The sequence below is a fragment of the Borostomias antarcticus genome (assembly GCF_949987555.1).
Source record: "Borostomias antarcticus genome assembly, chromosome: 11".
Classification (NCBI taxonomy): domain Eukaryota; kingdom Metazoa; phylum Chordata; class Actinopteri; order Stomiiformes; family Stomiidae; genus Borostomias; species Borostomias antarcticus.
The window spans coordinates 7973577-7991271 of NC_140244.1; the positions used below are offsets into that span (position 1 = coordinate 7973577).

General features: G+C 48.0%; 1 protein-coding gene across 1 annotated transcript in view; it reads right to left on the bottom strand.

Moving 5' to 3' along the window:
- Positions 1-223: 223 nt before the first annotated feature.
- Positions 224-17695, bottom strand: part of rnf123 (ring finger protein 123) — a 132251-nt gene continuing 114779 nt past the window's right edge. Inside the window, exons 38-39 of the mRNA XM_084445282.1 lie at positions 2014-2099; positions 224-813 (exon numbers count right to left, since the gene is read on the bottom strand). Coding sequence (XP_084301408.1) covers positions 714-813; positions 2014-2099 — 186 coding nt within the window. The 3' untranslated portion in view covers positions 224-713. The remainder of the gene's footprint in view (positions 814-2013; positions 2100-17695) is intronic.

The window sequence follows — 17695 nt, forward strand, 5'->3', positions numbered from 1 at the left end:
ACATGCTAACAACCCCCCACGGATGAATACTCCCACAACCATCCCCCTCCACAATCCCATATCACCCCACCCTCGCCACTGTCTCTCCCAACACACCCACCCTCGCCACTGTCTCTCCCAACACACCCACCCTCGCCACTGTCTCTCCCAACACACCCACCCTCGCCACTGTCCCTCCCAACACACCCGCCCTCACCACTGTCCTCCAACTCCTTTTCCCAGTGAGACGTCCAGATGTCCTGAAACCTCGAGTGCTTGGTGCTGCTGGAGCCTGTTTAGTGCTGACGGAGGGGACTCCAGGTCAGACGAAGAGACTTCATTCACAGAGTGGACAGGTCTTTGGGTGGATACGTGCACGCACGCACGTGCACACACACACATACATAGGTGGCCCCATGGGGCACAGTTTAAGGAATCTGGTGAGCCCCAGTGGGTTTGTGTGTGTGTGTGTGTGTGTGTGTGTGTGTGTGTGTGTGTGTGTGTGTGTGTGTGTGTGCGCACGTGTGTGAGAAAGTATTAGGTCACTAAGCTGTGTTCAGCATATTTTGTACCTGTGTGTGTGTGTGTGTGAGTACTGTATGTATGTGTTTGTATGTACAGAATGTGGCTCTGCTTTCATGTGTGTGTGACAGGTCTCTGAGGCATGTTCAGCGTGAGTGTTTGTGTCTGTGTGTGTGTGTGTGTGTGTGCACAGAGCTTAAGGGAGGGAGGTGTTAGGAGCAAGCAGGCTTGCTGTAGTCATCCACCCCTGTAATGGTGGCTTTGCAGAAGAAGCAGTCCTTGTTGTTCATCAGGTGCTGGTTGATGCAGGCCCTGGGGGGAAACAAAAGGGCAACACAGTCAGAGACAATGAAGCTATACCCCCCCCCCCCACACACACACACACACACACACACACACACACACACACACACACACACACACACACACACACACACACACACACACACACACCTGCTAACTCCGGATAAGCACGCCAGGGAGTATAAATCAAATGCATCTCAAAGTATGTAATAGATATTCTCCCCTGGGGCCAAGGAGAGGTTGTTTTTTTCAGACCCAATCAGCAGTTCTGAGAGCTGAGTCATTCAGAACCACACATCACACTCAGATTCTCATCAGAGTTATTAAACGTGTGTGTGTGTGTGTGGGGGGGGGGGGGGGGGGGGCGGCCAGTCAAGAACTCCACACCCATCTGTCTGTCAGACGAAATTGATGGGAACAGGTCTGGCAGCCCGGTGAAGAGTTCTGCTCAGACTCAAGCTGGCGTTGGCCAGTGAAATATGTCAGGTTAGTGTTTACAGTAATACCGTCTATCAACATGGCAGGTTGTACATCTATATCTCCACTGTACTTGATTGCGGCTCGGCTCTGGTTTAACGTTAGTCCACCATCTCAGTGTATGGGGAGATCTAACGTTAGCTAGCTATACTAGCCACCAGCTGTTGTTGAGTGAACACATTGTTGAATGCTGGCTAGCTTATTCTAGCTAGCCAAGTTAGCTAACGTTGTGGGCTTTAACATATCCGTGCTTAAGCATGGGCTACAAATCTGAGGGCTCACTTGAAGAGAGGCGATACGTTAGCTTTTGAAAATCGTTCACCAAATATTCCACATCTCTGTTTTCCATGTTGATCACTGTTACTGCCAGTAGCTAGCTAGCTAACGTGGACAACGGGACAGTCATGAAAAGGTTTGATTGAATAAACTATTCCAATATTTCAAAAGACTACGGGGAATCTAATGTAAGCCACATCATATCTGGCTTACTCGACGCCTTTGTTTTTGGGGGGGGGGGGGGGCTGCCAGGCTTACTACCCTGGCTTATAGGAGAAAATAACCCTGGTGTGTCTGTTCTTAGCATGAGATTTAAACCAATCAGGAGTCGCCAATAATGTTGCACATCAGCACTAGAGATTGCTCATAAACCGGCGCCGCTTACTTCACCAACCTGGGTTCAGAACATGTGAAGAGGTTGTATGAGTGCTTTAGATGTGGTGGAGGAAGACTCACTTGCAGGACTTGTGAGAGCAGGGTTTGAAGATGGCGGAGATGGAGTGGGCATAGCAGATAGGACACAGGTCCTCCTCACTGGTTGGCTGGATAGCGAACACAAACACAAAAGTTTCACAAATACAGACACCAACACAATTACAGGTAAAGAAAAAGATCCTGCCACAGTAGCCAACCACTGGACAGGAACCACACAGAATCCATACAGAACATCAGGACAATAGGACAGGAATAGAGAGCGGAGGCCCTATACATTTCTTTTGCTGCAGAGAATTCTATTCAAATGTACCCTAGTGATTTAGAAAAATGTACCTCCTTAAATGTGTTCATTTCATATTCCATTCTTTGCACAGTTGAATGGCTGCTTGTTAGCTTTTGCTAATGATAGCCCTCTCAACTGAAGGAGGAGGATATCTCAAAATATCAAGCTTTCAGATGCCTGTGTTAAACGCAGAGCTTAATTGGGTGTTTTTTCAAATTCCCTATGGGAAAATGAATGGGATTTTCTGTAAGGAACCAAACGCTGTATCTGACCCCAATTCAGGACTTCAAAATGAGGACACACTTTGGCTCTATGCACGACAAACAGTAATGCATCATATTGAGTGTTCCTTATGACAACCTGTAGACACCAGTAGCCTCCCCTATCCTCCTCTCACTATAGTCACACACAATGCATTGTGGGAGCTGAGAACTGCCACCTTCTTTTCCCTGCAGAGAATCGGCCTGGATCTGTCACAATTTCTCCTCCACTTCTCCTCTCCATCCCCCCATCATCACATTTCCCACCCTTCCTCTACCACCCTCTACCTCCTCTACCATCCTCCACTCCATCCCTCCCTCCTCCTCTCCTCCTCATTTCCGTCATACTGTCACTTCTCCACACCTCCGCTTCCTCTATCCCTCCTTCCCTCTGGGAGCCCAGGGTTCCACGCTCATCTTTCAACACCAGAACGAGACCCCCTCCTCCAAACGCCGCAATTAACCTATACACAGAACACTGGCAGGGAGCTGCAACACTCACTTAGGCACACACACGCGCACACACATCCACACACACACACACACACACACACACCTAGAAAGTACACAAACACACGCACGCGCACACATCGAGCGTAGGAATGCACACTACAGACACACACATTACTAGTCATGCCATACCAGACAGTTGAGGTTTTTCACTGCGGAAATGTGATACAAGCGGCTAATTTGTCAATAGAGGGACTTGCTGTTGTAGATTTAAACTACAGTGCAGCTTATCTGAAGTGGCTACCTGTGTAGAAATAGACCTACTATCTAGATCTCGCTGACTTTTTTCCACTACGAATTTGAAGTGTGACAAATCCAACTTGGGACTCAAATCCGACTCAAATCTGATTTACTGTCTGAACAGGCATGAGACATATGGAATCAGATATTTCAAGCCACATTCCAAACCACATTCAGAGGGTGTTTAAGTCTGACTCATATCCGATTCCATGTGACTTGAATCTGAAACCTGCCTGTACGACTGTTATAAGCATGCTGCTTACACCCGCCAACTCCCCCGAGATCTCTCCTAGTGAGCAGGGTTCAGGGCTCAGGAGATGATCGGGACAGGCAGGGAGCAGCTCCCCCAGGGAGGATATCAGACCTACGAGAGCCTTGCCTGAGAAGGAAGTGCTGGAGGCTGGGGAGAGGAAGACGCTAGGGGAAAAGACTAGCAGAAAAGAGAAGAGACTGGGGAAAGAGAAGAGAAAGAGTAGTCTAGGGAAAGAGGAGAGAGAAAGATGGGTATAGCTGAATTCAAATAGGATGTTGCGCTTCAACTATGGGATTCTCAGTGGAGTGCTAGGCAGCAGGTTCCGTTCCCCCCTAGTTACTGTTGCTATGCCCCACAGGCTAAGTTAATAAAATGTCTACTGAACCGCACATACATGATGATTCTCTCAAAGATTCCTAACAATATTGCTGCATGTTATTTGCCAAATGCCACTACTTTGTCAAAGAGAGTCCTACAGAAAGGCCTGAACTATTTGACACAAGGATAAATCCATGCGATTTGGATTTCGGAGCAGACAACATACGAGTGATGCTAGGTGTTGGCAATCTATGTGGAGGGTACAGACGCCTCACAAACTCCAGATTGAAATTCCTCATGACAAAATCGAGGCCTGTGAGAATGATCTGTTAACTAATTAGCTACTGTAAGTTACATCAAGCACCAAACATTACTAGCTTCGTAGCTTTTTGTGCCGGCGCTGCTGTAAACTGATGTGTGGAGGGAGGTGTGGAGTATCGTACAGCTTGTTTTCTTATACTGTAACATTATGGTACAGCAGCCTGCAGGCCGGTTTTCTGTATGTTTTAAGAACCATTTTCTTCAAACTAATGTCTAATCTATTAGCAGAACGGACAAGCTTTGTTTGTGGGACACCAGAGGCGTGGTCTTAAGAAATCAAGCAACCTTATTGGTTATTCTCTGCGTGATTGACAGGTCTATTTCCAGCCTTCAAATGCTCTGAATAAGGCTCTATGCCAAAACTCATAAGCATTTTTCTATTGTGATGAGAGTAAAATAAATACAGTGGGCTCCAAAACTACTGGCAATGCACAAACAATGCATACATATACAAAATAGAATATTATTAGAATGCTTGCGTAGATGTCACCAGTATCACTTCCATTATTATTGAAATAACGGAAGCAGAAATATAAAATGTACAGTGCCAGCTCATATAAAATTCTAAGGCCAGAATTATGGTTGTCGCTGGAATGAATCTGTAATGAATAACCGCTCGGGATTCAGAGATCGCTGCGACGAAGACAAATTAATTCTTGACTGAACAATGCAGTGGAGGGCCGGCATTGTGCGTTCGTCAAGCTGTTTGACGTTTATTTCCCCTCTCTCCCTGCTTTGTTTATATGGACCACTGGCATCTCTCTCTCAACTGGGATCAATGAGACTAGCTAACCAAGTAAGTAGAGCTGTCATATCTCTGCTCATCTGTGGCCAAAGAGAGAATTTCAAATGGGTTCTGCGGTATTGGGAGCCAGATGCTGGTTGGCTTCTCCACATAAAACAGAGGTCACAATCTCTTTGAACCACTCCCACTGAGCAGGAGGCTGAGGGAAATTGGGACCAAGAAAAGAGGGTTCTTCACCACTGCCACAGCCTCATCAATAAGGCTGGTCCCCCACTGACTCACCCCCCTCTGACTCTGCCCCCTCTGCTTGCACAGGACCGCTGACTGTACTGTACATAGGCTCACACTGCACACACACATCACAATGCATATATACAAAACATTGCACACACCACTCTGTACACACACTGTACATTCATCGCATATCATTTTGTATTTTGCACTGCTCATTTGCACTGCCCTGCCTTTTCACTGTCCCGTCTTGTCCTTGCACCCCTGTCTAATGTTGTCTCCATCAGTGGTATGCACCAACTGACCCCAACAAATTCCTAGTATGTGTAAAAACTACCTGGCTAATAAAACTGATTCTGATACAAAGCCGGAGAAGTGGATCACAATCCTTTTGCAGTGATGATGACTGTTACGTACGGTGTTATTTGTTGTGTTATATTTGTTAGGCCGCCCTGTTGGTTCTGTTTTGTGTGGTTGTTTCTTCTGTCTCCCTCTGCTGTTCTCATTCTCCACATTCTCAGATTGTGTGTGCCTGGTTCCAATCATCATTCCTCACCTGCTCCAATCAACGTGGCCCCTCCCTCCTTATAAATAGTCCTCTTTGTCCTCAGTTCTCTCTCTTTCCTGCTGGAGCTGTGCCAGGGCTCTGGTTGGTAGAGCTGCTTCATTGTGGTTATTATTCTTTTTTCTTCATGGGTTTCTTTAGTTGATTAACAGCCTAGATGTCTTCTGTGATTATTTCTTCTACGTTTTGCACACAGGGGCAGATGACTACTGTAGTTGAGATACCGTGTCTCTACATATGCAGGGTTTACCTGCTGTCTAATGGCGCGTTCCAGGCAACCCGTAACTCGTGTTTTTCCGACCTCCTACACGTGAAAATGCTCTGGAATGGCAGTCAAACCCGTAACTTCCCACACGGCAACTGGGAGTACATCGATCTGTACGAGTTCACGGGTGGGAAGTTACGGGTTTGACTGCCATTCCAGAGCATTTTCACGTGTAGGAGGTCGGAAAAACACGAGTTACGGGTTGCCTGGAACGCACCAAAACACCCCAGTTTAGAATGACCACCACCCACCCACTAGCACCTGCCAGGGGGGGGTGGAGTTATTTTGGATTGTTTTTTTAAATTTATTTGGTGCCACTGTTAGAGTCCTCTATGTTCCCCGTGTTGCTATTTTGGTTTTGTAATTAAATCTTCATTATGGCTTATTGTTGTCCTGGTTTTGTGCCCTGGTTTGGCTGCACCCCCATCTGACCAACTCTGTTGCACCGGGCCACCTGGGGGCGCAACGATGAAGAAGGATCTGATTCATTTAAGATCAGCAAACCAAGTAGGCAAATTTTCATCCATAGGTAATAGGTTTAGAAATGTGTCAGTCTATACTTTTGGAGTGCACTGTATGATTTGATGTGATGTAATTTAGCTGCATTATTATTATTTAGCTAAATCAACAGTCAAGACATATTAGTGAAAATGACATTACCTGACCTCCCCTGCTGAAACTAATCCCGTCTGGACAGGGCTAATGAAATACGATCTGAATTGATTCGACGTTGGCCAATACAAAATTGTATTAGCCCAAAAAATGTTTCCTTCATTTCGTAACTGGCCTTTTCATTTAGTAAATTGATTAATTTATTTAAAACGGGTCACAAACAAGTTTTTCCATTTTCTATACAATCATTCATTTGACCAAAACGTGCTGCAACAAAGCTGTGCAACAATCATTTGTGCACGGTTTTAGGAGGAAACCATCAGACATACCACTTCCTGTGCAGAGAGAGATGGAGACTGGGTGAGAGACCAGGAAAAGAGAGGAGGAGAGAGAGAAGGAGGAGGAGGAGAGAGGGAGAGGGGAGGGTATTGGTATCAGGTCTACTCTCATCTGAGCAGCAAGAGAGAGTGGAGCTTTACCACAGTCATAACAGCCTCTTATCTGGACTCGAGAGGTTAGCCTCCACGAATTTACTGGTAGACTGAGACCCGCTAATGAGTCACAGAGAGAGAGGAAGGAGAGAGTGAGAAAGAGAGACCACGGGACACATCCTGTTTGCCTGACACTAGAGAAGGAAGGAAGTGGTTAAGTACTGCTCTGGAGGGAGAGAGAGAAGAGAGAACAGTACAGGAGAGAGCTATGCTGTCCTGTGAGCTCTCTCCTGTACTCTCCTCTCTCTCCTCCACAGCGGTACCTTTATCCACTCCCCTCCGTAGTCTCCTCATTAGCCCACACAGAAGAGGAGAGTAGGGCTTAACACTGTTAAATGAGTCCTCTCTGCTGACTTCATGGTAAAAGGAGATGAAAGCTCTTGTTGACAGGAAGTTGACAGGGTTTTGTGATTACTCCCTCCACTGGCTCCTGCCTAGGGTTCCCAATGGCCCACACACACACACACACACACACACACACACACACACACACACACACACACACACACTGTGGTAAGGACCATAATCCTTCTGAGGAACAGTGGTGCAGCAGAGCAGAACTAAAATAAACACACACACACAGTATGTAAATACAGTATATAACTACAAATTCACAATAGCTTGGACCATATACGCCATGCATACACGCGTGCATGCATTCGCACATGACAAACTATCGCCCTCAATCATACTGTGTCCGTAATACTGTCATTTTTTACACCACCTTGGTCACGCCTCCAAAAACGTCTGTGGACCGACCAACTACTGTAACTGACAGAGCAAGCTACAGAGCTGCTGGTCGCAGCTAAAAACGTGTGGTCAAATATAGATACTGTACATCCTATAAGTTTCCAGATGCTTGTTTTGAAACTCTATTTGAAATGACTTTAGTTTCTGAGTCACTTTGCCTCCTGCTCCTCTTCTGGGAAAAGCAGAGCTATCAGACGCCTAATAGCCTTGTATAATGGATGAGAATCCAGGTAACTCACGGTCTCCCTTTCGCATTTACCTTCTCTCTCTCTCTCTAACTCCCTCCTCTTCATCACTGTCCTTCCCCTCTCGAAGTCACCAGCTCCAGAGGGGGTGATCGAGTTTCTGTTAGGAGCCGTACAGCCAAAGGTGAAGGAAACTTCAAGCTCTGTTCTCTCCTCCTCTTCCTCCTTCCCACCACTCCTCCCACCCCCTCTCTCTCTCTGAGCTATGGCCTGTCACCTGACCTCGAACCACAGTCCAGACACTGATATACTCTCACAGGCCAGCTGTCCACGCCATGCTCCGAGGCTCTCGTAATTGTTTCAACGCCATGGGGATCCACCGTTAGATCACAAGGGCAGCCATGAGGTCCAAGGGCAGCATCACTGGAGCGTGGGTCCCAAATCACTTCCACTACACCTGCAGTACCGTTTACCTGTTCAGTCTGTCGAACAGCCACACGGCAGAATCTGCACTGCACTCAAGTTCTCAGAGTAGCACATAGCACATTATCTACGTATATTAATAAATGAATGAATAAGTGAAAAAGAATGAGTGAACTTGCCGAAGACTTGCGTTCTGAAGGCCTGTCCGGCGAGGTCTACTATAGAGCACGCAATAAATACCCGAAACACGAGCTGCCCGACAGGCAGTAATCACAGGAGAGCAGCGATTCTGGGTCAGCCGCCATGTAAGGGCCAGGCAGAACCGACAATAGGACAGACGCCGTGACAGAAGGAGGGGTCTTCGTTTCTTCTTCGAGCCGTGTTCTGCCTTTCCTCTTCCCATCCCCCTCTACTACGGCGTTCACAGTGGAGGACTGGTGGAGATTTTCGAAGTCAGATCGAAACGGGGATATTTCTGTGACGCCGGCCTCTCTACAGGCTTAAATGATTTTACCCTTCCTTTACGTTTCCCTCTTTATGCTTCTGGCTTCGTCATCAAAACGTCCTTTTCTCTGTCCCCATTCTGGCCTTTCAACAGCACATGCTTGCCTCAGCAGAAACTGAATCGCCTCTTTATTAATCTGATTGAGTTGGGAGCTGTGGAGGGTGAGATAAGGCTTTGGGCTGCTTTGTGGCCATAGACGGGAGAAGATGAGGAGGGAAGAGGCCAGGGGTTGGGCATAAGGGGGAGGAGTTAGGAGGCAGGGAGTAAGGGGGAGGAGTTAGGAGGCAGGGCGTAAGAGGGAGGAGTTAGGGGGCAGGGCGTAAGAGGGAGGAGTTAGGAGGCAGGGTGTAAGGGGGAGGAGTAAGAAGGCAGGGCGTAAGGGGGAGGAGTTAGGAGGCAGGGCGTATGAGGGAGGAGTTAGGAGGCAGGGCGTAAAATGGAGGAGTTAGGAGCCAGGGCGTAAGAGAGAGGAGTTAGGAGGCAGGGTAGAGAGTGGAAGGGAATAAGGAGGTAGAGTAGAAGAGATGAGAGAGGAGGGAGAGAGTAGGAGGTATAGCTTTTAGTTTAGTTCATTAGACAGTAGTTAAAATACATGATAGTGCAAGTCATGCATCATTAAAATGGTCCTTGGTCTCATAGCAACAGTGACAGGTTGTAGAATGTACTGTAGTCCATCCATCCCTCTCTCTCTCCCTCCATCTCTTCACGCACTTCATAAGCAGTGAGTGACCTGCGGCAGGGAGGGAAGGGCCCAAGTCTCCTCTCAGAGCTGCCGAGAGCACACTAAAAGGACACTACTACAACACACTCAGCAGGACTCAAGTCCAACTTGGATAGCGTAGTACACATACTGTAACCCCCCCCCCCCCCCCCCCCCCCCGACACACCCAAACCCTACCCCCCCCCCACCCCCACACACACACACTCTCCCTCTCTCTCATAAAGCCAGTAACTCTCCACACACAAACACTACTGTAAACTACATGCCTGTGGATTCATGGTCATGGCTGTCTGTGCTCTGCATCTCTGTCTGCTGTATCTGACACGGGCATTACCAGGCGAACGCTCCCACACTGCCTCTCTCAGGGCTGAGCTGACACCATCATCTTCTCTGGACACACACTCAGTAGCCTGCTCCTCCAAACAGCCAGTCATGTGGCTGCAACAGCTCAATATGCATAAAGCATGTAGACATGGTGTTACGGTTTAGTTGTTGTACTTAATGTACAGCATTAAAAAGAGTATACCTAATAAAGTGGACACAGTGTATCTGACAGCTAGGCCTCCACATGTATAAAACACTATGGGACCAAGGGGGTGGATGGTGTGTGTGTGTGTGTGTGTGTGTGTGTGTGTGTGTGTGTGAGAGAGTGTGTGTGTACAACCAGAACCTGACAGGTGACCTTTGTCTAAGCCCAGGGACTATCGAGGGTGCCAGAGTTAATAAGAGCAGAGGGTGGCTGTAATCCGTGCGCACACACGCACGCACACACATGCACACGCACACACATGCACACACACACACACAGCCCATGATAGAGCAGATTGTCTGTGGTAGAGCCCTCATGAACAGAGAGCAGAGTCTGAAGTTAATACAGTACATCTCCCCAGAATACTAAGGATTTTGTCATCTACCAAACAGAACTGGTACAGTGAGACCTCAGTGCTGTGACTGCAGTCTTCCTGGTGTTGTTCGAGGAGTTCGGTACCAACCATCCACTACTAAGAGCTCAAACTCTAAGCCAAAGCTCGAGGTTTAAAAATAATTGCAGTTTCCCTTCAAACCAGAGTAGCCGAGCACGGAGAGGCCAGTAATAGACCTCTCCTATTCAGGCGGAAAGTTCCGGACCCCCTAGTTACTTGCTATGCCCCACAAACTTTGGAGCAAGTTAATAAAATATCCACTGAACAGCATATACCTCAAGATTCTCAAGGATTCATCACAATAATATTCTGTATGTTAAATTGCCAAATGCCACTACTTTTTCTAAGAGAGTTCTACACAAAGGCCTGAACTATTTGACACAAGGATATATCTGACATTTGGATTTCGAGCAGACAAAATACGAGTTGATTCTAGGTGTTTGCAATCTATGCGGACGGCACAGACACCTCACAAACTCAAAATGGAGGACTCTAACTGCACATGTAAAGCAGGGTGAGTAAGTTAGTGGCATCCATTCTTAGAAAATACGCCTGTGAGAATGATCTGTGAACTACTAGCTACGGGCTAATTAGCTACTGTACATCAAGCACCTAACGTAACTAGCATTGTAGCTTTTTGTGTCAGCGCTGCTGTAAACCAATGTGTGGAGGGAGGTGTGGAGTATCGTACAGCTTGTTTTCTTATAACATCACGATGCAGCAGCCTGCTGGCCAGTTTTCTGTATGTTTTAAGAACAATTTTCTTCAAACTAATGTCTAAACTATGAACACAACATGGGACAAGCTTTGTTTGTGGGACATCAGAGGCATGGTCTTAAGAAATCAAGCAACCCTATTCGTTATTATTCTCCGTGTGATTGACAGAAAGATCGATTGCGGCAGGATTTCAAGAGGTGTGTTAGTTCAAAACTAGTTTTTGAAAATGTCACCATGGATGATTGAGAAGCTATCACACCACTCTGACTTAAGTGAGCCAGAACGCCAGGTCCAGTCTCTAATAGAAGCCTGTGGTGGAGAACTAACTGGCTCAAGTTAGAATGGGTCGGGTCCACAGAAACTACTTTCTGCATGCTATACTGCATGCTACAGTACACTCCCTCAAAGCACACTGCTATACTGCATGCTACAGTACACACTCCCTCAAAGCACACTGCTATGCCAGCTGAAGCAAAGAAAATAAAAAATAAAAATGATTTCATAAAAGTCAGTTGTTGGTGAAGTAAGCCAATACAAACCTGGACAAATAAAATCACGGCAATACACAGATTGTAGTGACATTTTGAAGTGTGATATAAAGGGCTAAATTGTGGACTATTCTCTGAGAGAGAGTGTGGCAGTAAGAGGCAGGTTTGTGATTATAGAGCACAGAAAGGTCAGCCTGGGAGAAATAATTACTGGAAATCAGACACCACTAGGTAGTATCCCTCAGCCACCGACAGCCACCTCTCCCTCCGTCCTCTTTTTCTTTCTCTCTTTTCGCCTCTCTCCCTCTCTCTAGCCCTCCCCTTCTCTCCATCTCTCTCCTTCCATCTCTCGGCCTCCCAACTCTCCTTTCTGTCAACCCCCTCCACCCCCAACTCTGCCTTTCTCTCCCTCCCTCCCTCCCTCCCTCCCTCCCTCCCTCTCTCTCTCTGCCCTCCCCCTCCACCACACTGGGCTCTCTCTGCCATTTAGAGGAAAATCGTTAAGGCTCAAAGCTGTGCGCCTGGTTGCCTAGACGTCACAAGCTGTTCTTCTTGGCTAACATGAATAAACAAATGTAATGGCCTGTGTGTGCGTGAGTGTGTGTGTGTGTGGTGTGTGTGTGAGTGAGTGTGTGTGTGTGTGTGTGGCGTGTGAGTGAGTGAGTGTGTGTGCGTGTGGAAAAAGAAACACACAGTGATCTGTAGCTGGCAGGGCCGAAGCAACCAACAGGTTTTCAAACAGAGATGCGATTTAATAAAGAGGTGTGAGAGTGAGGCGTCCGTGGTCTTCCTTCCTGTCCTCTGCCTGGGAGACTGAGGGGAACACCTCCCTTCCTTCTCTGGATAGAGACCCAAACACAGAACCACCTCACTGGGAACACGACCAGTATTTTATTCATTCTATTAACTAGGTTAGTCTCGCTAGGACTAAAAAACATGTTTTTCTAAATAACTACATTTAGTTTCCAGATAATTACTGTACGTTTACAACATTAAAAATTAAACATATATGCGATTGCTTTATGCTAACGGTAAAACCAGGATATTGGTGACTATTACCAAGAGAAAACTAAAATAACTTCATATCATCGGAATGTTCCAGATTCTGAGGCTTGCGATCTAATTGGCTATCTGAGCCTGAGAATGTGACCGGGAGGGAACTGCAGAAGCTTCAAATGCATCTCAAATCATGGGAGTTTTTCTCTCTTCCAACTCAGTCGCAGACTCCCCACTGAGCCGTGACACATAAAAGGGCTAAAATTAAGAACCGGGGGAAAAAAGAGTGATTTGTTAGCAGGTCTGTTCATCTCTCTGAACGCCAGATCCCAGCGTGTCTTTTGAACGTGGAGCATTAAGACAGGATGTCACTGTGATCCACACTGAAACTGAACTTGGAGGGGTAATGATATGGACGAATTATGCTTGAGCTAAATACGGTGATTTTACATGTTTACGTTTCACGGCACAGCTAGGAGCAAGAACACAAGAGGCCCATTTGCATCTGATCAGAATATGCAAATAACTGAGCTGCTCTCAATAATTTTCGTGTTTGGCCTAAATGAGGTATTTTACAACATATGCCCCACACTGAGACAGTGCAGGGCACAAGTAGCTACTGTGTGCAGTATACTGCAGAGATGACAGCAGAGACGGTTTGGAAGGATGTCCTCTTGGTCTAATGGCTTGGTGAGTAGGGGCCTGCGGGTTCGATTCCCGTCAGATACATCTCTATTTCCCTCCGCAGATCAGTCTGGATATCCAGCCATTCTAACGGAATCTGCTCGAACAGAAATGTGTTGGTGCCAATCACAACCGTGTATCTCATATGGGGCGGGTTTAATAAGATGACGGAACAGAGGAGCGCCGTAGAGGCATTTTCGCTGATTGGTTGTAGGTCTGTCCAATTGCGTCCACAGGCATTTTGATCCAAGCCCGTTGGTAACGCCCCTTGGCAATCGGAAAGCAACTGTGAGTTTCCAGACCCTTCACATTTTTGCAAATTGGGTCTGGTGAAGCCAGGCTACTGTATAGCTAGAAGATGTGGGGTCTTTACGAGGCCGGAGCATGTTACTGACACTAACATTAGCATTATTATTAGCTAGCCTCAGGAGCAATATCCCATTATAAACAGATACAGAGCCACGGTTTAAATTTATTGTAATGAGCACTCGGAGAACTCTGATGAAACCATCCCGTTACGTAATCTACAGTGTCACGTTCAATCTCCCATTCCAACGTTTGTGATGCGACCGTGCAAAATCAATCCCCGATCTCCAGTCTGCACCTTGCCAGGAAATTAAGTGGAACTGACATCATCATCGAACGTCTATCCAGACGCTATCACCCTCTCTGTATCTCTATTCCTCTCTCTCTAGGCCTAATGGCATCTGATAATAGCCTCTATGACTCTTGCCTACCCCGGGCTGTTGAGGCCCATTTGAGTCATCATGCTGAATGACTGCATGCCTGAACTGCTCTCTGAGGTCTGTCAACAAATCACGGAATAGGCATAGCTACTGTATCATGTAAAACCAGTCTATAAGTAGTATATTGTATGTAAACCCACAGTCTTTTCATAGTCAGAATCAGCAGCCGTCTATTGCCATGCAGTTTTACAACGTACTGGAAATTTGCTTTGCGGCGAGGTGCAGAACATTTAGACAACATTGGACAGGGTGCAGGAACGAGACAGGACAGTGCAAATACAGGACAATGCAAAGGGCGAGTACAAAAAGCTAGTGCAAAAAAAGGATAAGCTAAAGAAAAGAACGTAGAAAAAGTAGTGCAGTCAGTGTATATACAGTGAGGATGTTGAGTGTTGAGTGTCATGTGTACAGTAGGTGAGTGTGTGTATGTGTGTACAGTATGTGTTTGTGGCATGATGTGTGAGTGCGGTCCTATACATACAGTACATTCAGGTTATGTGCCAGTGTCTGTCGACAGTGTCGCTCAGCGGTGTAGTCTGTTGGGGGGCGAGGAGGAGGGGGGGGGGGGTCAGAGGGGGACAAAGCCTTGTTGAAGAGGCTGGTGGCTGTGGGGAAGAAGCTGCCTCTGTGGCGTGCAGACGTGGTCCTGATGGACCGCAGCCTCTTGCCTGAGGGGAGTGGCATGGAGAGATTTTGGCTGGGGCGGGGCGGGTCGACCGCAATCTTCCTGGCCTGCTTCAGGGTCCTGGAGTTGTGCAGGATGAAGAGGGAGGGCAGGTGTCAGCCGATCACCTTCTCAGCAGATCGGATCACGCGCTGCAGTTTAGCCCTGTCCTTGGCTGTAGCCACCGAGTACCAGATGGTGAGGATGGACTCAATGATGGAGGCGTAGAAGACTACCATAATTTCCTTTGGTAGACTGAATTTCTTCAACTGCTTCAGGAAGCACATCCTCTGCTGTGCCGTCTTCGCGAGGGAGCTGGTGTTTATTTCCAATTTGCGGTCCTGGGAGATGGTGGTGCCCAGGAAGCGGAAGGAGTCGACAGTGGACACTGGGGTGTCATTCGGTGTGATGGAGGGGAGCGGGGCTGGTTTCTTCCTGAAGTCCACAATCATCTCCACTGTCTTGAGAGTGTTGAGCTCCAGGTTGTTTTGGCCGCACCAGGACAGCAGCTGGTCGATCTCCCCCCTCAGAGATGAGTCCAATGAGGGTGGTGTCGTCTGCAAACTTCAGGAGCTTGACCGACTGGTGGTTGGAGGTGCAGCTGTAGGTGTAGGGGGAGAAGTGTAGGGGGAAAGGACACAACCCTGGGGGGAGCCGGTGCTGATGGACCTGGAGTCGGAGATGTTTTTGCCCAGCTTCACGCGAGGTTTCCTGTTGGACAGGAAGTCGTGATCCACCTGCAGGTAGAGTCGGGCACGTGCAGCTGGGAGAGCTCGTACTCCAGTCTGAGCGGGAGGATGGTGTTGAAGCCAGAGCTGAAGTCCACAAACAGGATCCTGGTGTAGGCGCCTGCATGTTCCAGATGCTGTAGAATGTAGTGAAGGGTGATGTTCACTGCGTCGTCCACATACCTGTTTGCTCTGGAGGCGAACTGCAGAAGGTCCAGGTGTGGGTCCGTGATGGATTTGAGGTGCAGCAGAACAAGGCGCTCAAAGACCTTCATTACTACAGAGGTCAGAGCAACGGGCCTGTAGTCATTTAGGCCGGTGATCTTTTCCTTCTTGGGGACATGGATGATGGTGGAGGTCTTGAAGCAGGCTGGTACATGGCATGTCTCTAGAGAGGTGTTGAAGATGTCAGTGATCACCAGGGATGGCTGATCAGTGCAGAACTTCAGCATGGACGGAGAGACAGAGTCTGGACCAGCCGCTTTCCGGGGGTTCTGTCTCCTGAACAGGCGGTTCACATCCTTCTCTAGGATGGTGAGGGGCTGTGCTGCAGTGGGAGGGGGGGCTGTGGGGAGGTCCGGGCCCTTGTTGGAATGGGGGTTGGGTTGATGGGGCTGTTGGGTGGAGGAGGCGGCGAGGGCATTGTTTGTTAAATCTGCAGAAGAACTTGTTCAGGTCGTTGGCCAGGCGTGGGTCGTCAGTGGACTGGGGGGGATGTCGGTTTGTAGTTGGTGATCTGACTCAGGCTTTTCCAGACAGAGGACGTGTTCCCCTCTGAAAACTGATGTTGTAGTTTCTCTGAGAAGCGTTGCTAAACCTGTACACCTTCACTGCCTTGCTAAACCTGTACAGGGCCTCTTTAAACCATTCCATGTCTGCCTCTTTCTCCAGCCTTAACTTCCTGAGTTTGGCTGTGAACCAGGGCTTGTCGTTGTTGTAGCTGACCTTGGTGCGAGTTGGGACACACACATCCTCACAGTAGCTGACAAATGACATCACAGTGTCTGTGCACTCATCCTGGCTGTTACCAGCCTCTGTGCCTGCTCAATCAACATAGCCCCCATCATAGCCCCCATCATAGCCAGCCTGTTCTAGCATCGCGTGTGATTCCTCCTTCCTTCCTTCGCTGGGCCATTTCTTGAATGTCCTAACTTCACTTCGCTTTTACCACACCCCTTCACAGAAAACCCGCATGCTATCAGCGCACACCACAACGTCCGCATGTGCATGGGGAGGCATGTAGCTCAGAGAGTGGTAGAGCGGCAGAGCGCCCAGCTAGGGATTGCAATGTCCCCGGTTCGATCCCAGCTTCGGAGTGTGCCGAAGTCTCTTTGAGCAAGACACTGAATCCCAAAATCGCTCAGGTGCTGCACTGTGACGCAGTACCTAGTGCTGTCGCCTCAAAGCAAGAAGGTCTCTGGGCCTTTCTGTGCTGAGTTTGCATGTTCTCGCCGTGTTCGCAAGGGTTTCCTCCCAAAGAACCCGATATGAAAAACATGCAAAAGAACAGATCGCTAACGCTGATCGTCCCTGATGAAGATGGACAGGAGCACTTGGTTGTCCCCCAGGCATGTCCCCTGCACGCTGCCTACTGTCGGCTCCCGGCTGCCCTTGGATGAAGGACAATGGGATGGGTTAAGAGCAGAGGAAGATTTCATCAGTCACTCCCTGTGTGCCTCATCACTGTGTGCGGTGTAAAAACCACTATATGACAATACAAGTTGTTTCTTGTCTTTTTTGTTTTGTAGACAATGCACAAGAGGAACGGGTAGTAGTAAAAGGAGTAAAATGTAAAAATAGCAACTCAGTGAGAAACTCCATCCCCCTTCTTCTCTCCAGGAGGATAGGAGACCTTGAGGAGGAGAGCAGAAGGAAAATCAATCCAACTCTCTCATTCACCGGACTCATCCCATCCCCTCCGTTAGTCCTATTTAAAGGCCGGGCTCAGGTTTCCACCCACTTCTAGCTCATTCATCCTCAGGCAGGTGTAAAATAGTATGCTCGGTAGGGACGCTGCTGTCAGGACTGGAGAGAGAGAGAGAGGACATGCAAAAAGGAGACAAGCGAGTGCGAGGCAAA